The 27538-nt window shown below is 39.0% G+C and overlaps 1 protein-coding gene across 2 annotated transcripts; it reads right to left on the minus strand.

Moving 5' to 3' along the window:
* Positions 1 to 1522: 1522 nt before the first annotated feature.
* LOC143291152 (double-strand-break repair protein rad21 homolog) lies at positions 1523 to 27538 on the minus strand. 2 transcript variants are annotated; one of them, XM_076600832.1, is made up of 13 exons: positions 27380 to 27538; positions 24659 to 24837; positions 22105 to 22334; positions 21178 to 21284; positions 18745 to 20301; positions 15724 to 15942; positions 14815 to 14886; positions 13889 to 13993; positions 12683 to 12847; positions 10853 to 11079; positions 9760 to 9967; positions 8919 to 9292; positions 1523 to 7338 (listed from the first exon to the last, which is right to left on the minus strand). In XM_076600832.1, the coding sequence occupies exons 2-13, from the start codon at positions 24800 to 24802 to the stop codon at positions 7045 to 7047; spliced, it is 3702 nt and encodes a 1233-aa protein (XP_076456947.1). In that variant the 5' UTR covers positions 24803 to 24837; positions 27380 to 27538; the 3' UTR covers positions 1523 to 7044. The 2 variants fall into 2 exon arrangements, with proteins under 2 accessions (XP_076456947.1, XP_076456948.1); XM_076600833.1 differs by lacking the exon at positions 18745 to 20301.

Raw genomic sequence — 27538 nt, forward strand, 5'->3', positions numbered from 1 at the left:
TGGGGCGCATACAGCCTATTAGACGCATGGGTCAGATTATAGGCAGGAAATTTCATTACATTTTCATAAAAAAAATTTTTTTAAAGATTTTAATTATGCACACTGCACGTGGTCCACCACTGGCCTGATGCTGAAGACACTAAATGGCTGTTTGAGGCACATATGTATCTATGAACAACTTGATGTCTTTGAAATATGTTTCAGCCGAAAATGTTATGTTTATCAATGGTTTATAAACGATTGTTGTGTTTATTCATCGTAAAAAAATGGAAGTGCATGTGCAAGAAAACACTTGTTTATGAATGGTGCTCATTCCATACGTCACACTCACTGGTGTTTGCAGGAAATTCAGCACCATTTCACATTGCCCCATGGAGAAGACAGCAACGGTTCCCAAGTTGTCCTTAACATTTTGTGAACCATGTAAAAACAAGCAGCTGGTTGTCCTTTGCATTTTGTGAACCATGTAAAAACAAGCTGCTGGTTCTGTGTTTTAAGTCTGTAGCTTCCATGTTCACCTTTCCACTGGTATTCGTGTGTACTGGTATTCGTGTGTACTGTTGTGTCCAACATCCACCATTTAGGATCAGAACACCAAGAGTGTATGTTTTTGTTTCCAAAAATATAATTCTATTTCTGATTTTATTCCGTGAAATGATAGTCTAAAAATCAGTGGAAATAATCTCTGACGAGTCAAACATGGTTTCAACGATTCACAATTTGACCTCAAGTCAAGATCACTATCTTCAGAAAGGATCCATGTTTTGTCAAGATCACAATCTGTGAGAAATGATCGATCACAATCTGTGAGAATGATCGATCATTTCTTGGCTCACAAGTCGTCACTTTTAAAAAAAAAAATTTAAATTTTTTTTTATTCATGCTTTCTCTTCACCAACTCTGATGGAAGTTGACATACAAATGCAACACAGTTTCTGGAAGGACTTCAGCCAAAGCCCATTCCCTTTTTGCTCAAAAGTGAAGTCTCTATCACTGTCTCATAAGTCCCACAGTTCCAAGAACCCTCATACTAACAGTATATGAAATATAACTTTCATTCAAGTTGTGTTACTCTGTGCCCAGTTAAATAGTAAATGTCTGTAATGCATCCTCGATCATCAAGTTATTGTGCACACAAGAAATGGAAAAATGCTGTCCATTGCGGGCAGTAAAGTCAATCTATAGAACAAGTGCTTTTATTCATTACCCACCAGTCACCTCTCAACCAAATCATGTTATATTTCTTGAAAAAAAAAAAAAAAGGTCACATCATGACACACACTTTTATGTGTGAGGTACACTTAGACACAAGCACATATGTGTTCTGTATTTTTGTGTGTGTATTATTTGTTCATGTGAAATTCACAACCGCCCATAAAAAACTAAAATAAACTTGTTTCATATCCAAACAATAAAAGATATCACACACATCTAGGTTGTTTTGGAAAGGCCATTTCTTTAATATTTTTGTTCACAAATGTTCAAGGAAACATCCATAACATAGTATAATTACGATAACAAAATCTGAATTCCACTCTGTTGCAGCATGGTAAAAACACTGAACCCACTCTCAGCTTGCTTACTGAGCATGTTTTACAAGTTGAAAATGAACGGTTCCACTGAAAATGATCCTGAAATTTACATGTTTTCTGTACAAACCAAGTAGCAGAACATCCATATTTATACCAAACACAGTAACAATTACTTACAAATTATGTTCGAATTAAAGTCGTCTTATCAGAGTCAACAGTTCTGAGGACTGAATTATTTTCATACTTTGAAAATTTTATATCAATGTACACCTGTGCTTTTTTTTGTACCTGCACTTTCAACAGATGCTCCATTTTATTTTTTTAAATATTTTTTTAAAGAATGCATGCAGCAAACCGAAGTCCAAAGTGATGAGTTAACACAAATTCAACACTTCCTTGTTAACAGTACTGTCTATAGGATTTGATCAATGACAATTAGTTGGAACTAATTTATCGCTTCCTTGTCAACAGTCCAACTTTTGGGGGGAATAAATGACATACAATCTTAATACAGTGTGCAGAGCAAAAGACAGGCAATGGGTGATGTTTTTTATCCTCTCTGGCAGTGATAGAAACAACACTCTACTTTGGGAACAGTATGATAATTACCAGAAAGCAACACACACACACACAAGTACCTGTGTGCTTGTTCTGGCATCAGATCACTGGAAAACATAGTGCCTACCAGACTGGACAGTGATTTGAATTGAAGTCCAGCGGAGACAACACACACATACAGCCCAAGAAGAGTACACAACATTTAAAACTGAATTCATGTGTCAATGAAGGAAGATGGATGATGGACACTCAGAAAAGGTGCCAACACCCACACCATAACTGCTTTCTCTCAATGTACACTTTTCAGAGACCAAAATTCTGACAGCTGAAAGGAAAGGGGAGGAGACAAACTGGTTTGAGACAGATGATCAGTTGTTTTTTTTCCCTTCCAGATTTCGTAGTGGATTGGTCAGTATGACATGGATTTACACTACACTTACAAATTATTGTAATGGGACAAAATCTTTCTCTAGTGGTCAGGTCTGTGTTGATAACATTTCCTTTGCTAGGGTCAGAGTTGACATTCCTGTGTGTAATTAAAAAAAAAAAAGAAGTAAAATTAATCTCCAAGTTAGCATAAATGGAATCTACAGACTAACAACTACCAATAAAAGTAAAATCATTCTCCTTGTTAGCATAAATGGAATGTATAGACTAATAATGACCCCATTTGGCTTACACCAAAATTATACTGTTTCCCAAACGTTTTTCTCTTAACATTCTGCAGTTTTTTTTTGGGGGAAAATGATTAAATCTGAACCTTGCTCACTGGAGGTATTTTGCTTGTGTGTGACTTCAAAAGCAATGAAATTACTGATGGTTTTAACCTGTTGTGGATAAGATCTACACAATCCATCTTCTGGTTAGTACCATGGCTCGTTCTGGTACAGTCATCATCTCTCTCCTACATTCTTCGTCTGATGGGTTTATTAACATTTCCACATATCAACTACCTTATTGAGTGTTACTCTGATAAACTTAACAATACAAACTGTTAAAAACTAGAATTATACCTGCAGGATTTCAGCACAACGTAACCACAAAATGCTGAAAGAGGGAAGAGAAGAGAGAAAGGATATTTATCAGAGTTGTGCAACATGCTAATTGTGATTGACAAAGGACATTTCATATGATCCAGTATCGACACACAAGTATTCTCTTCATACACACAGCATCATTCCCTTCACCATGGGCGACACAGAACTAACAAATTAAACTCACCAGAACTCCCAGACAATGGAGAAACAATACATACCCACTCCCAGACAATGAAGAAACAATACATACCCACCAATCACAAAACAAAGAACCTGCCATTAAACAAAGCCATCAGCAATGCTGGACTAACTAGTGTACACGCTGAACAGCTATGAAAACCTGCACAATACTGCCCTCTCTTACACGGACTCAGCCTCTCTGACAGGCCAAGTGATGAACGGAAACTTGCACATGGTTCTGAAGCTCTGCATTTTGTCAGTGCCGGTCATGACAAATGTACAGTGTATATTTTATCTCACACACTCACAATAACTGGGCGAATCCACACAGACCAACACAACTTCATCAAGCAGCACTGGGACACATTTTCACTGTGAAAGTCAGTTATCAAACTGAAATATGTCTAAACATTATAACTGTACAGATTTCCATCTAAAACAACAAAAGGACCTCCATACCAATCTGCAAAATAGTCCGTTAAGTCTACACTGATGCCCACACACCAACTGCAAGCAATGTACAGGAGAATCTCTGCCAACACATATCTCCGCACAATGACTGCCAGTTGACAATGAATATGGATTACTCTCAGTGTTCTTTTCTGTTGTTCTCACCAAGATTTTCATAAAACCAGTGGATACGAAGTCCTGTTCAACTGTTTCTTCAATCTGCCTTCTTTGGGGTGAGGGTGGGGATTGTTTTAAATAAAGACTGACAAAAAAAGACAGATGACGATGGATGTTGTCTGCACCAAGCTGGCCGTATGGGGCATCCTTAAGGGTTTTGATATATGTCAGAGACTGATTCATGAATGGAAAATTTACTCTTCAATTGCTCCTGCATAAAGTGAGCTCCAGTCTCCATGATTCTGACCATGTACCTCTAACTGAATACAGGTGTTACTGAAATCTGAATGCCATTTGCAAAAACAACTTTGCAATGCAGAGTCAATACTGATGAATAATCAAAAGAGACCTCTCTGCAGACACCCATTTATTTCAGACTGAACAATACCTATCTGATTGTGACAACACTATATTACACAATTCATTTGATATCTCCTGACTTCAGTTCAAGCCTATCTAGTGTCACATAATCACACTCTTTCTGATTTTCTAACATCTCCATTTCAAACTAAATATTTCAACACTTTGCCTAAAATACCCATCACTAAATTTCTGGGCATGGTCAAGGTCACTGTACATGGTCCTCAAAAAGACTAGCAGTGAAACTCAAATCTTTCCAAATCTGCATTTACACACACAATGCCTCTGTACCCACTGTTGATGTAAAGCCCGGTCGCCCTGTTTACACAGAATCACACACAGACATCTTTACACAGTGAGTGTTAACCAACAAGAGATCACTACATCACAATAAGCCAAGAACACATGTTGCCAACATCATCAACAAAAAAGCAACAATGTGTAAAATACAGGTTCATGAAACAAGCTCAGTGACAGAGTTTGATTCCTTCCCAACAACACAGAACCTACAATGTGCAAAAAAAGCAAAAGAAAAAAAAAGAAAGAAAGAAAATAAAGAAAACAAATCGATGAGAGATCTGAAATTTTCAATGACCTGTACACACAACTGACGGCATGAACATCTTTCCCAACAACACTGCATCAACAAAAATGGGCTGAAATATAAATAGTAGAAAAGAATTATGTGTACAACTCCCTTGAACAACAAGCTGGCAAAAGTGTCATAAAAACTATTAATCCTTGGCCCTGGTCAGACCATACAACACTGCACTTGACATCTTACTGACAAACGCCAAACAGCTTATCACCTGAACCCTTTGACAGAAAACGTGAACACCAAGAACGCGACAACTCAGTTTTGTCCAATACCAATACCATACGCAGAAACAAAGAAGACTGTGCTTCTGTCAAATCTCCACAATACTCAATGCTGCCTGGATGTCACATTTAACAGATAATGTACACATCTGGAGAGGGCTGACTATGCAAAATGAGAAAAAGTAAACATAAGAGCACCATGTAGACACTGAAGATACATGAACAGAATACAGACTGCTGTTTATGACAACAACAAAAACGGAAGCGAACATGTTATATTTCCTGCATCCCTTCCATGTAATTTGACACTGTACTGAATAACTCTGTTCACAATCCTTATCTACAGTTTCAATGAACATCTGTACCTTGTAAAACCAGCAATAACTGATGTATCTTCTTTAAGAGGCAAATAACATGAATCAAACTAACAAATCTCATGGTAAAATTGCACATGTCAAATGCAGAATGTATGACTATCAACATACATATCTTTGTTTTAATTCATTCACTTGGACAAAAATGGCATGAACAGAAAACTTTCTCAAAACAACTGGCATTAAAATAACAAAAATGAAAAGTCACTAAAGCATACCACCTGCAGACCTGCAACTACAACAGTTTGTGTGTAGCATGCTGCAATGAGCTTCAAACTGCTACATTCGCGATAAAAACACTATGCTGAAGTAGCAAAAATCAAGCTGAGTTTCTTTTCTCTTTGATAAAATATTATCCCTTTGATAAAATCAATCGATACTGTGAGCAAATTGAACTCTCACAAAAGGGAAGAAGGTGGCCAGTAACTTGGCCTATCACATATGTGATGATGTACTTTCAACCAATAGAAGTTTCCATTCTACAGCTGTAATTGGCCTGAGCCAAACAGAGCTCAGACAGGAATTTTTTTTCCTAAAATTACGTTTATCTAACATACTTACCGTGACCTACCAGTGCAGACTCCAGCAGGGAATCCGATTCCTGTCCTGTGCAAACTACTACCTGCCTATGCGGAGAAAATGAAAGTAGCTATGGCCGATAACCTCCCGGAAGTAGGTTACCTCCCCTCTGTATCCCTGACAAGCTTTCTCTTTTTCCGGCAGCCATCTTGACTCCTGATCCTGTGCTCTTTATACGGCTAAGTTTTTTCTCCACATCCATTCCAGAGAATTAAACTGTTCCCTCCTCATTTTCCTCTGAGTTCACTTCCCTCCAGTACTGCATCTTGTCTTGAAGAAAATGTGCACAAAAAGAACGTCACAAGCTGAGAGGGGAAGAATGCAGCAATGCCTCTATTTCCTTACCTCACAATGCCAGTGGGCCTATAATTGAGTTTTGGTGCTGAGACTGTCAGACTATGGGTTGCTGCGATCAAATCATGAAAATACTTCTTTCAAGTCTACTTAGAGGTTAGCAGGTCTGCACTTATCTCTTTTTTTTCTTCTTCTTCATCTAAGGCTGATATTCTGAAAGGAACAAGGTTTGTGTGTGTCTGATCAAAGATGAGCAATACTGGTGAAGGAGTCCACAGCACTGGATCACAAGTTAATCACCGAACAGTTTGAATGAATACAAGATGAGCTGGTACAATAAACTGCACGTGATTAACAACTCAGCTTCACCTGTGCAGTCTAGAAACAGGCTTTTGGAGAAATGTTAAATTGGTTTTTGTTGTTTTTGGAACCTAAAAATGAAGAAAGTAAGAATAAAGAAAGCAAACATTCCCGAAACATCTGAACAGCTTACACTCTGTACAATACAGTTCCACTTTCAAACAGAAATACATGTCCTCATCTTTCACACTCAAATAAATAAATGGGCACATTAAACACGCACGTGGGAGCAAAGTCTTCAACAGCATGTTGCCCTGAAGAACCACCCCCAGGTGAACACACAGTCCCGACAGTGCCACCTTGTGGTGGAGAGTGACACCAGAACTAACAGTCACGACCAAAGTCTGGCCCTTCCGTTATAAGAATGTCCCCGAACGGTTCTTGCTGCTCCACCCCAACCACCTGGTGTTTCTTGAGCACCAGCAAGGTGTAGAAGCGCGAGGTCACCTGTTTGCGGTTCAGGTTCCGTGTCATGTCTTTGAAGGACAGCTGCTCGTTGAAGGTGAAGGCCGACTTGAGGACGTACTGCATCTGCTGAGTACGTTTGCTGACTCGCTTCTCGTCCTGTTCCTCGTTCTCCGGCATTGCGTCCAGGTGGTCTTCCAGATCTTCAAACGTCTGCAACACACGGTTATGGAGTCCTTCACTTTCAATTTCCCAAAAAAGACATCGATCCGTTAGAGCAAATCCATAAACGCTGCACCACATCAACTAGGAAGAAGTCTGACCGGAAGCATGAGCCAACATGCTAAACCAGACCTCGAGTGCATGCATATATATGTGTTCCTATAAGAATGGATTTCTTCTACAGAATTTTGCCAGAGGACAACAATTATGATGCCATGGGTTCTTTTTCAGTGCGCCAAGTGCATGCTGCAGAAGGGACCTTAGTTTATTGTCTCATCTCAATGACTAGCTGGGATTTTTCTAAAAATGATAAATGTGTAACTGTTTCATTTACTTATTTTTTTACGAGGCAACAATGTAATTTCTCACATGAGACAGTTAAGTACACTTCACTAGTCTTGTTACTTTTTCCTCAAGATATTTCTCTGAGTGAAATATGCGGACTTACTTTTTCTCACAACAAATTTCTCTGAGTGAAATAGGGTCTGCTTTCCCTGGGAAAAGTGTGTTGCTTGAAGAGAACACAGACAGTAGGACACCACTACACATAAAGAATAGTAGAATGAAGACAGCAACAGACAGTACGACACCACTGCACATAAAGGATAGTAGAATGAAGACAGCAACACAGACACTATGACACCATTACACATAAAGGATAGAATGAAGACAGCAACACAGACACTATGACACTGTGCACATGACGGATAGTAGAATGAAGACAGCAACACGGACACTATGACACCATTACACATAAAGGATAGAATGAAGACAGCAACACAGACAGTAGGACACCATTACACATGAAGGATAGTAGAATGAAGAGAACACAGACACTATGACACCATTACACATGAAGGATAGTAGAATGAAGAGAACACAGACACTATGACACCACTACACATGAAGGGTAGTAGAATGAAGACAGCAACACAGACACTATGACACTGTGCACATAAAGGATAGTAGAATGAAGACAGCAACACGGACACTATGACACCATTACACATGAAGGATAGTAGAATGAAGACAGCAACAGACACTATGACACTGTGCACATAAAGGATAGTAGAATGAAGACAGCAACACGGACACTATGACACCATTACACATGAAGGATAGTAGAATGAAGACAGCAACACAGACACTATGACACTGTGCACATAAAGGATAGTAGAATGAAGACAGCAACACGGACACTATGACACCATTACACATGAAGGATAGTAGAATGAAGACAGCAACACAGACACTATGACACCGTGCACATAAAGGATAGTAGAATGAAGACAGCAACACAGACACTATGACACCATTACACATGAAGGATAGTAGAATGAAGACAGCAACACAGACACTATGACACCGTGCACATAAAGGATAGTAGAATGAAGACAGCAACACAGACACTATGACACCACTACACATGAAGGATAGCAGAATGAAGAGAACAACACAGACACTATGACACCACTACACATGAAGGATAGCAGAATGAAGAGAACAACACAGACACTATGACACCACTACACATGAAGGATAGATAAGACAGAACAGAGCAAGGCACTCACTGGTGGCATGGGAGGTCCAACAGACGCAGGGGCATTGGAGGGAGGAGGCACAGAGAAGGGAGCAACAGACGGCGGCCCCTCCAGGTCCAAGTTGGGACCAATGGTCGGTTCTATGGTGGTGGGGTCTGTGGGGTTGTCCACAATCCCGTCCGGGATCTGAGCAAAGGTGTCCTGTGGGGCCGGGACAGGCTCCGGCTCCAGATGAGCTATAGGCTCCGGTTGTACTGAGCGCCGCGGGGATTTGGGAGGGAAGGATTTGTCTGGCAGAGAACGTTCACTACGTCTTGTGGCCCGACTGACGTTGGCGGAAGTGTCGGCAGCATCGGATGGCTCCTCCACAATTGTGCTCATTTCAGACTGCCGTGAAACGTCCACTGAAAATGACACAAAATGAACAACATCAAGTGTTAGTGAAAATAAAATCCCCAGGTTCACTGACTATCCAATTAACTCACTTTTTGAACATTCTGTGCTGTGTGCCCAGTAAGATGAGAATGCATACAATTATCAGCATACATCCTACAGTATTTAAAACTGCCAAGAACCATTTAAATTATCTGCATAATTTACAGTATACAAAACTGCCAACAATATCTGTTCATAACTTTTAATCATAAGCTCACTGGAATAAAAACAAGAAACTGGAGTCCGTCAGCCTAACCATTATGTGTGCAATGTTTCAAACTGGGCAGAGCCTGGTCAACACAAATTCTTCTCAGTTTTAGCTTTGGCTGAAAGACCGTGTCGGCTAAGATACACCTGTTTCAATGCAGCAACATAACTAAAATGGAGAAAAAACAAAACAAAACAAAAACAAGTGAATCAAGAATCAAGCGGTCACCTGTTTTGTCTTCCTGCCTCATGACTTCTGGCTGCGGTGGTGGTTGTGAGGGTGGTGGTGGTGGTTGTGAGGGTGGTGGTGGTTGTGAGGGTGGTGGTGGTGGTTGTGAGGGTGGTGGGGCAGCCAGGTCGGCCAGCTGTGGTAACTGTGCATCTTCTGCCTCCAGGTCATCCTTCACTTGCTTGGTCAGCAGGCCCTTACTGAAAAACTGCCCACACACCAACACCCAATGCTGTAGATGCATCATCGTCAACACACACACACACACCACTGTCAATGCACACATCCTGCCACCCTTCACTTTGGTCATCAGAACCTTTCTGAAAAACTGTCCACATACCAATACACACCACTATAAACGCACAACCTGTACACCAACACACAATACTGTCAATGTACAAGCTGCCAGCCTTCACTCAAAGATAACGCAGGGAAGGGAAATGAAGCAGGTAAGACAAGGAAGGCCAGCAACAGACACTTCAACCACAGCTGGTCTCTCCACCTCAATGGAAGAATGTACACCTGTGCAGGATGAAATCAACACACAACACGTAAAAATGGTGAGCAAGGAAGTCTGAAGATGTCATTTATTAGTGGAATCTTTTAAACATCCAGTATCACAGGGATGAACAATTTCTTATGAAAAACTAAAACAAAATGTTGTTGTTTTTTTTTATATGTAAGTTTTTTTCCTTTTTATATTGACAATGCTTTTCTGTCTACATCAAAATCTAATTTTCAGCTTTTTCACTTGCTCTATATCTAGTTATCATTAGATATATAATCAACTCACAAGAGCATAACTATTTTCTTTTTCCTTTGTTCTAAAAGAATCATCCCCCTCTTTCTAAAAAACAAACAAACCCACATACATAGTGACAAGAACAAAAGAAACATCATTCCTGTGCTACGACAGTAAAAAGCATCAGTCCCAGGTAAATCGTTCACATTAGAAATACTCAGAGAAATACCATAACATACTGGTGGCACATGAAAAACTGAGATGCAACAACAAAGTGAAGGCTTTCTTCATGATAATCAACACACGCTCGCACATGCAAGTCACTACCGGAAACGTTGCAACAATTCCCACCTTGCCAGTGCTCTTGGATACGATGGGTCGCCCTGGCAGAGCGAACAGTTTCTCCACCCCTCCGGTCTCTTTCCAGTGCATCAACTTCTTGGTGGGTGGTGCCAGATCCAGTGTTGTGACAATGTCAGAGGTGTCAGACAGCTGCAGTTTCATCGTTTCGCTGGGGATGCCTTTCTGCTCATCCACGATCAGCTTGCGTTTTCTTTTGCCTTTCTTTTCTGTTCCTCCTGGTACAGACGTACATGTATGACAGTCAGTCACCGTACATGAATTTCTATTGGTGAGATAATAAATCACTCTGTTTTCTATATGTATTCTGCAAGGCGTATGAGTCATTTGTGTTCGACTATGACCATCAGAACAGCAGAGGAGGCAACTGCTGTCCCAACTAACTGGGCTAAAATTTGATTATAGTGGAGAGTGTCTTGCCAGAGTAGCATCCCTACTCTCTTGGTCAAGTGGGCTGTAAGACAGTGAGTGTTAGGATGACCCCAAAGGTCAACTAGACTCCAAGGCTGCAGCGCCGAGAGTAAAATCTTGCCTCCCAGTTCGAGTCTTAGTCCTTCACAAAAGACTAAGCTGTAAATGAATTCCTAATTTGAGAGTCATGGTCCATTAAAAATCTAAGCTGTAAATGATTTCTCATTGCAGAGGAGAAAGCATTGATCATATAGCTCTCACTCTGCTGTTGGCCCAGCTGTAAGTTCATGTCAGATTTGATATAAGCCAAGTTTTCTGTCAAGGACATCATAATATACATGTACAGATAAGATCAAATCATGTTACAAATTAACATGCAGTTACTTTCCTCCTAATTGACAACTGGATGATGTCATCTTATAGTTTATATATATATATTCAATATGCATGAATAGATACAAATCAGAAAATGAACACCTGGTTCCTTTTTCTTAAAGAAATTGTCTGAATAAAATACCTGCTGACTGTTTCAGCACGGAATACTATTCAAAATCTGAAATGCTATTTAATATGCATGATTAGATACAAATCAGAAAATGAACACCTGGTTCCTTTTTCTGAAAGAAATTGTCTGAATAAAATACCTGCTGACTATTTCAGCACCAAATACTATTTAAAATCTGAAACGCTATTTAATGGAGAGGAGATAATTATGGTCTTCAGCAATCAACATCCGTACCAACAGGTATGAGATCTCACTCAAAACTAGATTCCCTTCTTTCTGGGTCAGTTCACTGTGTTAACTACTTTATACTGTACATAAATGGGGGCAAGGTTTGGCCAGGCTGTGCAGCACCATGTGCCACTAAAATTCCAGGGACACTTCACCTGCTAACCATGCTAAACGTAACATGGGAGTAGATGGAAGGGGGACGGGGAGGTGTGTGTGTGGGGGGGAGGGTGGGAGGGCAGGGGGGGGGAGGGGCTGTGGAGGGGAGGAGGTTAGGAAGAAGAAGGAGAAAGGGTAGGGTAGGTTAACACCACCAACAAAAAAATAAATTCACACACACACAAAAATTCAAAACAGGTTAACACCAACAACAAAAATCTATTAAAAAAAAAAAAAAAAAATTAATAATGGATACTTGTTGAGCACCTTCCTCTCTGAAAGGGAGCTGAAAGCGCTTTTCAATAAACATTAAACACATACACAAACACAATAACTTACAAAAAAACAATGATCTGTCGCACAAAAGCATAAAACAGATTCAAAGACTACACCTATTACATTTCTTACAAACACACACACACACACACAGTCTTCATACATTTAAGAAATAGTTTTCTCTGCAGGCGGAGGTGAATGGTAGCAGCGAACAAACAAACAAGAAAGTATTGCTATGTCTTTACCAGGAACGGCAGTGACGTCCAAGGGCTCCAGGGCAAAGGCCTCCTCCTCATTGTGCACCAGAGTGGTCTGCTCAACCCCCGATATGGTGGAAGCGCTGGCCGTCTGCAGAGGGGCTGTCTCCTCTGCCTCGCTGGCAGCTTCTGCTGGGACTTCCTTCTCCTCTTCTGCCCAGTCAGTTATGCAGATTTTTCATCGGAAATTTTTAAAAACAACAACAACAAAGTTTCAAACCATACAGTAAGAAAAAAACCAGAAAGGAAGAGAAAATGAAGAACTATCCACCAACACACAGTCATCATACAAAGAAAAAACCAAAAGAAAAAAAACAACAACAAAAACAAACACACACTCTGAAAATGAAATATTGTTAAAGGGCTTACTTTCAGTTTTCTTGTTTACTCTCTGTGTGTGTGCGCGCGTGTGTGTGTTGTGTGTGTGTGTGTGTTGTGTGTGTGTATGTGTGTGCGTGTGTGAGTGTGTGCGATAACTACATGCATTTCTAGAACAAACACATACACTCTGAAAACGAAATACTGAGAAAGGGTTTACTTTGATTTTTCTCTTTACTCCCTGTGTGTGAGTGTGTGTGTGTGTGTGCGCGTGCACATGTATGGTAGCTATGTGCATTTCTAGAACAAACAACCAAAAACACTAAAAAAAACATGTATGGGAGCTTCTCTGACACAAGGATGACCAGCTAGAACAAGAATTCTTTCCCTCCACCATTTCTTGATCAAGAAACCAACAAGACTATCATAACCAGCAGGTATGCCAGCCTTTTGTGTGCATGTCATGATGGAGATTTAATCAGAAAGTACAGCATTACAAAAATACTCTGAAGGTAGTCTGGGATCTGGCTGATTTATCAAAGGAGTCCTGGGTTCTACAAAATGTTTAAAACATCAGAAGCCCCAGCCCCTTGCTGGCAGTGGTGGAAAGAGGCATGAAAAAGCAGCGCTGATAAACACTGTGTTGAACCTCACAAATGTATGAAACAAAAGATAATTATAGACAAAAGACATTGAAGTCACTTCACAACAGCACAGGCCCTCTTCTGGTGAGTGACTTCATGGCAGCCAAACGCTGACATTTCTCCAGTGGAAACCCAGCATTCGCTGTGACAGAATGACTCCGGGCATAGCTATGGATGCAAGAACTGAAACAAGTGCAGCAATAGTTTTTCAAAGTATCAAAATAAGTCTTACCAGGTGGCTTACTGACAGTGGCAGCGGTCTCAGCCACATCCTGTGCGATAGGAACTTCTGGCATGGGGGTGTCTTCAAACAGACCACCGGGTTCACCCCACTGACCTACAAGCAACAAAACACCATCACTAATTTTTTTTTTTTTTTTTAATTAGCATATAACTAAAACCCATCTGAAAACACGTCTTTCAGCACAAAAGTACACACAACAAAACAGATGTTTTGGGCACAAACAAATGGAGACAGATAGTGAATGCGAGAGAAAATTAAAACCCCACAGGATTAAGTGCTGTTACTACTTTTCGTTTAAATGCTTGATGCTTTACTTCCAAAAAAAAAAAAAAAATCCTCTCCTCTCCTCTATCCCCTCCCAACCCACCAAACAAAAAAAACAACAACAAAAAACAAACAAACAAAAATGAAGGCCCTACATGTACAGTGAAAAGTTTATTTACACAACATATTTATTCCTCCCCTTCTCTTGATTAGTCTGTCTTGTCTAACTTCAAACAAGATGATTAAATCAAGCTAAGCATAAAAAAAACAAATGATAATCATAAGTTTCTGGAAATTCATATAAAAATGATTTCAACTCTAGAAAAATGTAGATCTAACGGTCAGCAAATATACACTGAAATATTTACAAAAGGTCATATATCAATACTTCAAAATAAAAGAAACAACCCAACTCAATGTTCTAAATACCCTTACAAAAATACGCCTTGAAAGACAATTAATATTGAAATTTTCTTAACTGAAAACTGTCATCAAAGGATACCTCTGTGTGTGTGTGTGTGTGTGCGTGTGTGCGTGTGTGTGTGTGTGTGTGTGGTGTGTGTGTGTGCATATGTCTGCATCCATATTATTCATTTCTTTATTTCAGCTCTTTTTGGTATTATCTTTTAATAATTTCTGCTACAGCTTACCAAAAAAGTCTTGGTCAACATCTCCAAAATTCCCGTCATTATCATCATCGTCGTCATCATCACCTCCAGCATCTAACATTCAACAAACAGCATGCTTCATAACAATAAACTGTTAACAAAAACTTGCAACTGGAATACGGGTAAAAGAAAGGACGATAAATGAAACAATAAAAAGATATTAACAAATTGTTGATATTCTTTTGAACTACACATATACAGGCATCATTAACTGATATAAATGAAAGGGTTTTTTTCCCCATTTTTCTCAAAAATGAAACAGAATTTTTACTGACACCCGTTTCACTGCCTGATATCGAATGCTTCCACCACAAAACTGCGGAAACTTTCAAAACTTTGTTATATATAGTCAAAACTATTCTTTATCAAATTCTATTCCTCCCCCCACCCCATAAAAAAAAGCATCCCAAACCTCTGAAGAAAATGTATACACTGGAAGGGCTTTCTTTTCATTAGAATTATAAATAAAAAATCTTTTATTTATTCATAAATACTAACTTAATGCTCATAAACATTCAATTCAATGACCTTGGCATTTCAAGCATCAGTCAAGAACAGTAAAAAGATATATAGGATCTGAATTTAAAAATCAATCAGTCATGTTTCTTGCTACAACTGTACAAGTTAACATGTGTCTTGTTACAAGTTAACCATCTGATGCTGAAACAACTATTAGCTAGGATTTTAAATCATAGTTTTGTAGATTTTTTAAAGCTGAAATTTAGTGTTGTTAACCACATAACAGATTCAACTAACAACATAAAATCTGGGAAAACATTATTTCAAAAAAAAACAAAAAAAAACAACAACAACAAAACAAACCAATCCAAATCAAATGTGAATATAAATAAAAGTAGGAACACATTTTTTTTTTTTTTTTTTTTTAAATACCCATAAATCCACCGCCAACGTCATCTCCAAAGCCGTCCTCGACAACAGGAGGTTCCAGATCAATGTCCATGGTTTTCTGATTGGACGAATCGGTGGCGGTGAGCGTCTTGCCGTGGTCCTCCACTGACGTCTCACCCTGCATGTCTGTGGTCTTGTAAAGTGGGTCCTCCAGATGGGAGGTGTCCCGCAGGATCTCTCTCTCGTCAAATCCAACATCACCTGCAGCACAAGTCCAGTCTGATCAAACACTGGTCAAGTCTAGTCGAGCACAAGTTTGAAACTCTTGCATGGCTGGTCTAAGTCAAGCACAAATCAAGTTTGAAACTCTTGAATGGCTGATCTAAGTCAAGTCAAGCATAAACCAAGCACAAATCAAGTTTGAAACTCTTGCATGGCTGGTCTAAGTCAAGCACAAATCAAGTCTGAAACTCTTGTATGGCTGGTCTAAGTCAAGTCAAGCACAAGTCAAGTTTGAAACTCTTGCATGGCTGATCTAAGTCAAGTCAAGAACAAGTTTGATGAAAATCTTGCATGGCTGTTCTAAATCAAGCCAAGCACAAGTTAAACTCTTGCATGGCTGATCTAAGTCAAGTCAAACGCAAGTCAACTTTGATGAAACTCTTGCATGGCTGATCAAAGTCAAGCACAAGTCAAGTTTGAAACTTGCATGGTTGATCTAAGTCAAGTCAAGCAGAAGCCAAGTTTGAAACTCTTGCATGGCTGATCTATGTAAAGTCAAACGCAAGTCAAGTTTGATGAAATTCTTGCATGGCTGATCTAAGTCAAGTCTAGCACAAGCCAAGTTTGAAACTCTTGCACGGCTTATCTAAGTGGACGTGTACATTTTAACAGTGTTTGTCGTTTTGCAAGTTTGTGCGTTTTATGCACATGGAAGTTAAAAAAAAAAAAGATGAAACAAAACCAAATCTATCTTAAAAAATACATGAAAATAATATTCATTCTCACATGTGGGCCTAAACATGTGCATGCACATGCATGTACATGAATGTACTTCTTCATAACAAAGTCACCAGTGCAAATGAGTGAGTTGCGCACTAATGTCTGCTGGTATTTTTACTAATTTTAGACAGTCTGCCAGAAAGAAGCAAACAAAGACAAAACCGGTAGTGTCCATTTATCTGGAAACCAATCAGATTTACAGACCACATTCTGTACAAGCAAATGCATAGTGTACAACCAGAGCCAGAACTTGTCTTAAAGGATGACAGTAATGTTGAAAAACTTGGACTGTGCTTTCATACATGAAAAAAAAACCCCGCCCACTTCTCCATACAAGTGAAAGTGGGAGTTGCCGCCAAAAATTGCTGAAGAAGAAGAAAATGAGGAGTGACCAAACAGGCAGTGAGGAAGGAAATGGCTCAATCAAAACAAAAAAACACAAGCCTAAACCACAGACAAGGCAAGCTTCAAGTAACTTTAACAACTCCATACAACGTTCAGCTTCTCTCCTCAAGAAACTGTGACCATTACAACCTAAGCAAGCACTGGCCATTACTGACCCCATGACCAAAGTAAGTGCAATTAAATCATTCACCAATCTCTGCAGACAACCTGCTCACTGAGCTTAAAAGACAACTTCACCTTTGAAAGCTGATTTCAAATTTTACAAATGAAACAGTTAATAGTCAAATTTATTTTCTTTTTAACAGTTGTTAAAAGCCTTCACCATAAATCACACAAAAATATAGAAAGAATAGAAGGTTAAACATGTAAAAGTGTAAAAAAAAATTACCATTATCTAACACAATCATGACAATGCAAAAGGACACCACCACCTTCCTAAACAAAACAAAAAGAAGAAGAAAGTGAAGACAATCACAAAAAGCAGTTGATATCCAAAAGTTCAAAATCAAATAATTTGAATCTGTGGTATTCAATATACCAACAGGAGCGCATCTGAATCATTGTGCTTTGAAACCTTTCATCACCTCCATGGAGGAGAATTAGCCAATTAGCCATGTTCAGGAACCGTGTGAATTTTTTTTGTTAAGCATAACAATCAAGCTGTTTGACTGCATCACTAATATAAATATCCCACTCTATTTTCCAAGAACTCATGAATTATCAGTAACACTGTTAACTGCTGCAACTGTGTCCTGAAATATCTACAGCACAAATAAGAATTTTACAGGATGAAGACGAATATGTACTTACTACTTTTGCTGGACAGTGAAAACATACAATGATTCTGACTGTTAGCAGCACTTTGATTCTATACATCAAACACACATGTATACACTTTATAAATTTTATCACAGTTCACTCAAAAAATACACATCCCTGAATAATGACTAAAATGACAATGCAAACAAATAAAAGGAAATCTGTGTGTGAGTGTAATTTCTACGTCCCTAAATAAATATTAAAACAGTGATGCAAGGAGGAAAAGGAAATCTGTGTGTAATTTCAGAGTCTGAAAATAAAGCAAACAAAAGAAAGAATTGCAAATTTTCTCCACTCCCAGTTTCCCCACAACAAATAAACAAAATCCCAATTGGAGCCATGCCTAAAATACATAAAATGAAAATTTCACATTTTGTGTCAAGTATGATTTTCAATACCATATTTCTTAATGTTGTGTTGCAAAATTTTTCATATCACTTGATAAACTTTCCACCCACTTGAACTGCATATCATGTCAAACAAAATGAAACCAAAAAAGAATATATCACATTCATCTTTGGGTAGAAGTCAACTTTGGGGTCAAAGGGAGCAACAGAGTGCACCAGATTAACACTTTTTACATCAGATAATGTTATGGACATTCAGCCATTTACAGTGTCTCAACATCAGCAAAACTGGACACCATGTAAAAAAAAAAAAAAAGAAAAAAGAAAAAAAAAAAGATGTTAATAAAACAAAGTTTGCGTTTAAACAAAAGTTAATGCAACGTGGCGAACTCCAATTGGAATCTTGCTTGGTTAGAGTTCTGTTAGGTAACGCCTGATAGACAGGAAGGATAGAGAACAACCTTTGACCCCACGAAAGTTGACTTCTTACCCTTCCGGTTGTTAGGGCCAGGGCTGGAAGCATGAGGGTGTGGGTCAAGGTCGTCAAGATGACTATCAACATCGGAGCCCATGTCTTCTGATATCCCTGACTCAGTGTCATCCTCTTCATAGCCAGGGTCACTCATGAGACCAAGACCGCTGTCTAAACCTCCAGTGCTGGATCCAGAGGGCATCTCAGGAGCTGTCATGCTGACAGCTGTAATGGCCTCTATAGCTTCACTTGGAGAACAGGGAACAGCTTCTACTGCCTTTCCACAATGATCCTTGTTCAGTGCTGTCGTCACTCTCATGGGACTAGCTACAACAGCCTCTGTACACTGATCCTCACTTGGTGCTTTGTTCAAAGTTACACAACTTGCATCATCTACCTTGGTTTTCTCAGCAGTGTCCTTTGCAGCAGTAGTCAAATTCATGCAATTCATATCTTCTACATTTTCCTGGCAGTCATCAACATTCTCTTGATCTGGCTCATCCATGCACTTCTCATGACATCTGTCTAGTTCCTGAGGTTTAGGTTTGGTAATGGTTGAAACTGGATCAATTTCATCATCAGGGATGAAAAAATCTGGATTACTGCTGCACAAAACCACATCTCTGCTGCCTGTTGAAGGGATTCTGCTGCTTTCAGTTTCGCTGTGCTTTGAGGACAGCATGCCGTCCTGAGCTTGCTGCAACTCTGAGTCAATACTGGTGCTGACAGAAAAAACACTTTCCCGATCAGACGCGCATGAGCTCAGTCGGTGGATCTCACTGCCATAGCCAGAGCTGGACACAGAACGCATTGACCACCTGGAGCAAACTGGTGGGCCAGTGTCTGATCTTTCAAGGCTGTGTGTGATCGATATGGGAGAAGTAACAAAAATACCCGCTTCTATTGCAGCACTCTCCTGCATGCTTAAGTTGCGAACAAGTGTTCTGTTCTGATTGGAGCTGCCACCGGGAATGTCAGTGTCATAACAGCTTCCTTTATTCCCTGAGAACTGAGGGGGTTTACTGTGCACTGAACAGGCCCTATCCTGCAGTTTCATGCACTCACTACAAACTTTCACAGACCCAGAGTTTCTCTTTTCTGCTGCAAGGCTGATGGGGGATGTTGGAGATAGTGGTGACTTGTGTGTGACCAAGCCCCACCTACTATGATGCATGTTACCAAGGCATGCACAGCACATACATTTCTTTCTAGGGCTGAAAGGTTCATTTTTATCACAAGGTGAAAGAGGGTTTTGAGGATCCCTCCTGCAGCACAAAGACAAGGTGGTGGTTGTATCACAGACAGACATGGGAGACAATTCTAGGTCTTCAGTCAAATCAACACCACTATCCATGCGAGTTTGTACTCTGGATTTGGGGTATTCATCAGCTGCCTTCTGTTTTGTCCAAGGCGCGGAGTTGAATCCCAGGCATTTCAGATTGGTGTCAAGTGTGTCAAAGATGACAGAGAAATCCAATGGATGATTCTTGAAGTCTGTTTTGAAGCCGTGGATAATGAGCGTAAATTCATCTTCATTTACCTCTCCTCCAAAACTGTCCTCGTCCTGTAGATCATCTGTGTTAAGTGACAATACACTGTAATCAATGACAATAAACTGTAATCAATGTAAGGTCATTCAAGCCTATAATCTGTCAATGAAAGGTCATTCAACAAGCCTATAATGTGTCAATGAAAGGTCATTCAAACATATCATCTTTCTGTCAATCAAAGGTCTTTCAAACCTAAAATCTTCCTGTCAATGGAAGATTATTAAAACCTATAATCTATCAATGGAAGGTCATTCAAACCTATAAACTTTTCTGTTGATGGGAGATCAATCAAACCTATAATCTTTCTGTTTATGTAAGTTCATTCAAACCAGTTATCTTACTGATTCTCTGCACACTTCTGTAATATGCAATATCTAAAATCAAATAAAGCAATCCAGCAAATACACCTGATGAACAGATTGACTCATATCAATCAACATTCTGGTCAAACAAAAGAAGTCAAATATGTCAAACAAAAGAAGTAAAAAAAAAAAAAAACCAAAAAAATGAATCATGCAATTCTGCATAATCATATAAAATGTATTACACAGATAAAAGTAATGTTCAACAGAAACCCAATGGAGGAGTAAAACCAGTAAGTTTGTCAGCAAGTTTAAGTTTCAACTTTTCAGCCTTTAACAGAACAGCTAACAGCAGTTAAAAGATCTGGGCCAACCAGTAACAAAACAGATATAGACAAAAGATGCATGAAGTATGTGTTCATGTTTCAAGTGTGTATAATTGTATAATTTACAACAATGAAAGCAACCACAACTGCAAGTGAAACCTTCAAAAACAGTTGCTTCAAAGCCATTAGCTATGTTGCCAAATTCCCAAATGCTCAATTAGTGGTTTGGAAAACAGCCCATCCAGCATTTTATCAGAAAAAAAACCAACTTACCGAAACCATCATCTCCCATAAGAGTAATGGAGCCCAAATCTTCCCGCATAGTGATTTCTTCTGGTCGACTCTGGTTGACAGAAAACTGGGCCTGCACATCTATGTCCCTGTCAAAAAACGGAAAAAAAGTATCAGTAAAGAAAAGAAAATGGACGCAGAAATCAGACTGCCCAATCACCCAAAATTATGAGAAAAATTAACAACAGATAATTGATCAGTGGGTTTTTTTGTTGTTGTTTTTTTTTACATGTCTGTCTATGCCTGTTCCTTCAATGAAATGTATGGTCAGGAAAATACAAACTGAGCACATAAACCAGATCCTTTTGCTATCTACTTTTTAGACTCTCATGAACTGGACCCAACTAAGAGTACAAAAAGAGTGCTTCACAGACCTGTGGTAACATGCATATATCTATACTGAAAGATACACAGGCACAAGCAAACAACATAAGCCATGTGGCTACAGTGTATATCTACTTCTACCAATGGTGAGTGACCTCTCTGTGGTCCAACACTGAGTGCTCCCCATGAAGATGTGACTGCTTGCAACTGGGAGAATGATAGGAATTATGAAAACATGGGTTTGAAACTGGTTCTGTAGAAAAGAACTGGGTTTGACGCCACAGGAGTAATACACGTTAAAGGACAGAGAAGAAGGGGATAGGACAAAAAAAGAAAAAAAAGAAAAGAGGAAAAAAAAACAACCCCACCAACCAAAAATGCAAACAACTGATGATGACCAAAACAAACAAAACCCTCACAAACTGAAAACATCCTCAATCTGCTGCTCTGTTAGCCTGATAAAAAACTTAAACTAAATTTTATGACACTTTAAGCTGTTACTAAACATGTCAATGTGAACTGCTGCAATGACAAATTCCTGAATGAATTGCACTGTTTATCACTGCAGAAAAAAAGAAATCTTACTCCAAGTCAGCTAATGTTGTTTCAAAGTCATGGAAGTTCTCCTGAAGAGTGATGGCAGCAACTGCAGCTTCTCTGTTCTCTTCAGGCAGGTCAACCACACCCGGTCGGAATGCCATCTTGATTTTGACAAATGCCTCGTTACAGTCCGCCAACAAGTACTTGGCTTTGCGAGAGTAAATTCGTACAACTCCCAACATCAAATGGCCAGAGGTCCTGAGTGCCATCTTTACCTGCACAAACAACACATAAAAAATGAATGCTTCAAGCTAAACTCAAGTTCAAACCCTGAATTATGTTGATGGAAAACTATGCTAATGTGTCTTGGAAAATACACAGGTACAGCACACACATGTTCAAACTTTTCCATCACTCATTGCAGGACTGCTGCCTGTTTTGTGAAATGTGTTTGCCTTTGTATTTCTCTTTTTTGTCACAACAGATTTCTCTGTATGAAATTTGGGCTGCTCTCCCCAGGGAGAGCGCCACCCTTTTTTTCTTTTTTTTGTGTATTTTTTTCCTGAGTGCAGTTTTTTTTAGTTTTTTTTTTTTTTTTTTTTTAGTGAAGTGGATTTTTCTACTGAATTTTGCCAGGAACAACCCATTTGTTGCCGTGGGTTCTTTTACGCGCACAAAGTGCATGCTGCACATGGGACCTTGGTTTATCGTCTCATCCGAATGACTAGCGTCCAGACTACCACTCAAGATCCAGTGGAGGGGGAGAAAATATTGGCGACTGAGCTGTGATTTGAACCAGCGCGCTCAGATTCTCTCACATCCTTGGCGGACGTGTTACCTCTAGGCCAACACTGTTCACTCTTCGATCAAAGACTGCACGTCAACCACTTAACACACAGCAATGTGATCAGTATGCAAGTTACCTAAACCATGAAATCTAATAACACTACCACTGATCTGATCTAGAAGTCAAATACTGTCGTGAACAATCAATCAAATAAACTTAGGTCAGTAATCAATAATCATAACAGAGACAGTGAAACAAAGCAATTCCCAAAGTCCAAGAAGATGCCATTCCATGTACATCCCTGACGAGAAGTTGCACATGAATGACAGGATCATGCGCTCTCAGACTCACACTATTCCAAATCCCAACAGAATTCTGGGAAGCAAAGCTTTTGATAAAATTTCTTGGATCCCACTGAAAAAGCAGACATGGTTGTTTTGTATTCTGCCTGACCACACTTACTCTATCTTCACTGACAAATGACAAGCTGTCAGGAGTGGAAGGAATAAACCTACAAAGTGGGTGCATGGCAGGACAAAGAAATCTAGTTTTCAGATATCGTTTAGAGAAAGCAACATGTCTCAGAATCATTATTTACTCTGACCTCATACCACTTAAATATGGGTAGCTTACTACGCCTTTATCAATTCAAATAAGAATGCAACAAGCACTGCCAAAGCCTGACAGTGGATGCTTTGTGCGCGCGCGTGCGTGCGTGCATTTGTGTGAGGGACAGAGCAAGTGAGGCGGATGATATGATGTCCGTCTGAAATTTGTGTAAACTACCTATCATTTTGTCATTTAATTATTTATAGTCAATATATATATATCATATAAAGCGCTTTCAGCTCTGATTGAGAAAAAGCGCTGAGTAAATGTTCATTATAATCATTATTATGCTTATTGTTTTTAATTTCACTGAAAATATCAGAATTAAAATATCAATAGGAACTGTTGTGAAGTTACTGTTAATTTGTGTGACAACTGACACTACTTGTCAACATCAGTGAGAACCCAGTTTGACCTGTAACTGTAAGCTGTACAGTCATGAAAAGGAAGGGTCACATCAGGTGTGCCTCAGTTTTCATTTACACAATGTGACAAACACACATATTTGCATGTCCAAATGTCAATCACTCAGTGACATGACTTTTCACTCAGAGAGACAAAATGTATTATGATACACTTTTACTGTACAACAGTACACATCTGTATGAACTAATCATCAATTTTCATTATCCAAAGGTTATTATATACATCCGTACCATGCATATTTGTCTTTGAGAATAAACAATGTAAGGAATTCAAAATCTTGAGGGGGTGGATTCACTGAATTATAAGAAGGTAAAAGATTTTACAGTGCTGACAAGGATAACAATTAGTAGAAGTTTCCTCCTACGCTTCATTGTTACAAATAAATACTAGTCATCAGACCTTGCTGAAAATTATTGCTATCATTATAATCTGTTTAAATAATTGTTTGTTTTTGATTTCTCGTTTCTTGACATCATAACTGCTCATGTAAATGGACAAAAAATGACGTTTCTTCTTAAATCTTACTAATCTGAAAGGACGTTTTAAAAATAAAAGATTCACTCGTTCACCGCCATGAAAGAAAACTGAACAAACAACTGTAATTTTTACAGAGGTGCGATTGCATTTTTTTTCCTTTTTTTTTTGATAAATATTTACTGGAAATGGAACAATGATACTTAACTGAAAGCCCCTTAGTTGATATTGATTGAAGAAGAAATTATCAAGTATCCCCAGATGATATTTGAAATCAGTAACAGATGAAAACAGAGCACTTACTTTGGGCTTGAGGATGGCTTCTACACTGCTGTCAATGTTGGTTTCAAACACATGAGCCTTTGTCAGCTTCTTGTCCCAGTGAGCTGCGAGCCAGATGCGGGCTAGTGGCCCTTTCTTGCTCAGCACGAAGTGCGCGTAAAACATTTTGCCTTCTTTCAGTGACCACTCTGTAGTTCAACCTGTCACATATTTAATGAAAATGAATTGTAAGATAATGGAAATATACAGCATGACAAATTCACATTATCCAAATTATACTACAGGTTAAGTGTGACTTTTTCAAAATACACTTTGACAAGTTCACATCATTCAAATTACAATACTGATTAGGTGTAACCTGTTCAATTTTTTTTTCAAAGACATAAAAAAACCATACAAATGGAACTGGGCATAAAGAAAATACTCCAAAATATCTGTGAACATTAAAGCAAGCTAAATACCCAGTACCTAAAAATAAATAAATAAAATAAAGTAATCTTTCTCAACTTTAATCATTTGGTGCGTGGGGTTACCATGCAGTGGTAATGTGTGTATGCATATATGTCAGTGTGCGCATCCATGTGGGGGTGTGTATCATTTCAGTACGTGAATGCATGCATGCAATGTTAATACCCCTGTTTGGTCATTCTGTTCCAAAGTATGTGAATGAGCACATACATCTAAAATAATAATGATAATAATAAAAGGACATTTGATACACCCAATCTAATGTAACAAAAGCCCTGGGCACTAACAATGAAAAATACAATGACGTATGCATATTAAAAACACACAAATACACCTGCACCCACAAATCCTACTGCTCCAAAAGCAACCCACAAACCCACACCCACTCCACACAAGATGCACACACACACACACACACACACACACACACACACACATCTTGGAAGTTCAAGGCATACGAAGATGTGTACATTTAAAAATAGTAAAAACAGAGGTAAAAACTTGACTAAAACATAACAGTGAAGACTAGGAGTTATTTACTCATATGAATGGCTGGAAATAAATGAGCTTTCAAGTACAGGAAACAGGAGTGAGTTCCATGTGGAGGAAGCCTGGAAAGAGCAAGTGCGTTTTCCATATGATCTGGTTCTGCAGGAGGAAACTTTTAAGAGACAGTCATCACCTGATGACCGGAGCTGATGAGATGGTGAGTAGTAATGCAGTGATATGTGTGTAAGAACATTCTATTTCAAAGTCAATAATACACTTAGTGAGACACTGCTTGATTCTCATACTTGTAAAATTTTGTGTGTTGTATGGGATGGATCTGTACAAAAGAACTTGCAGAAGCACTTTTGTTTAAAAAAACCAAGCATTTCTGTTTAGTAAGATGATTATTGTTAGATCAAGGCACACCATATGCATAAGGTCTATATTGGCACCACTCTGTTCAATATATCTGTAGCAGTGTTATCATGGCCAGCCACTGACGCAAACCCTTATCATTTTCCCAGTAAATGCCAACAATAAATTTCATCTTTGACACATAATATGCATAACATGTTGACAGATCATGATCATGGGCACACAAACTCAATCCAATTAAAGCAAGCCAAAATGTATGACATAAGGTCTCTGGGTTGGTTCTTATATATATATATACCTTAAGATCCATAACAGTTCAGACCAAAAGATTAATGATGATGCAACTTATTTTGCAGTTTGATGATGGTGAGCTCAAGAATCAGTGAAAATTAAGTACCAAGTGTGCAGTCAGAGCATTAGTCATCTTCTTTGCATTTTTTTTTAATTTTATATATATATAAAGCATTTTCCACTCCACTCCCCAACCCACCCTCCTGCCCCATCTTCACCTCCATGCCCTTACATCAACAACACTGTTAAATCAGTCAACATTTATATTGAATAAAGTATCTTAAGACAATTTCATCTTTTAAATTGTGCGATACTTTTAACATAAAAGTTAAAATGTTTACATCAAATGAAATACAACTTATTGAAGAGATTGTACAGATGATGCGTGTACCACTTTATGTGCCGAATTTTAGGTTGTGCATCGGGGTTGCCGTAGGAACGAACAATATGGACGCCAGTGCGCTATGGTTGATCATAGATCTCCGTTACGAGCGTCGGAATGAATAGCGAATTTTTCTTAAAATCCAAAAAATCAAAGGGCTTGATAACAGCGACGAGCGTGCCTCCAACAGGAAGAGATGACGAGTGCCCGACAGATTGCGACTGCCCGACTTCGGTAAACATGGCAGGTCACGCCCACTTCGGACGAGTCTGTCGTCGAGATTTGCGGCGAGGCCAATGTCAGTGGACTGATTCGGTCTCACTTTTTTTCTCAAATGGCAGAACGCAATACGCAATGAAATCTACCCATTACTAAACTAACAAGGCAATAAAATGTCATTATCTCAAGCAGATTTTAAGCTGAAAATTTCATTCACGACGTCTCGTTCATCGACGAAAGCGTTCAATCTGTGACCTCGTTTTCGGATGACGCGGGCAACATGGAGAGAGAAGCCCGGCAAATGCGCGTTTCGGTGCCTTTTGCCCATTTTGTGTAATAGTTTCTGGAGAAAGAATGTAACAGACAGCAAGACCGAATGACAGTAAATGATTTGCAATATACAGTAATGTTAAAATCTAACTGGTATCTGCGTTTATACAAAACAAAAATGTGAAACCTTGACAACATGTACAAATTCACACACGGGTTTGACAAAAGAATCAACAGCTGAAACTTACTCAAGATTACAAACACTGTTGGTATTGCAAAAATGTACAAAACATTTCTAATCGACACTGATTTCAATCGGGTGGCCTGCTACTGCAAAACGCACAAGATTTCCACATTATTCCAGGAAACTAAAGCACACAAAATGGCGTCTCTTTTGTTTCCCGCCC

This window comes from Babylonia areolata, chromosome 16 (assembly GCF_041734735.1).
Source record: "Babylonia areolata isolate BAREFJ2019XMU chromosome 16, ASM4173473v1, whole genome shotgun sequence".
NCBI lineage: Eukaryota > Metazoa > Mollusca > Gastropoda > Neogastropoda > Buccinidae > Babylonia > Babylonia areolata.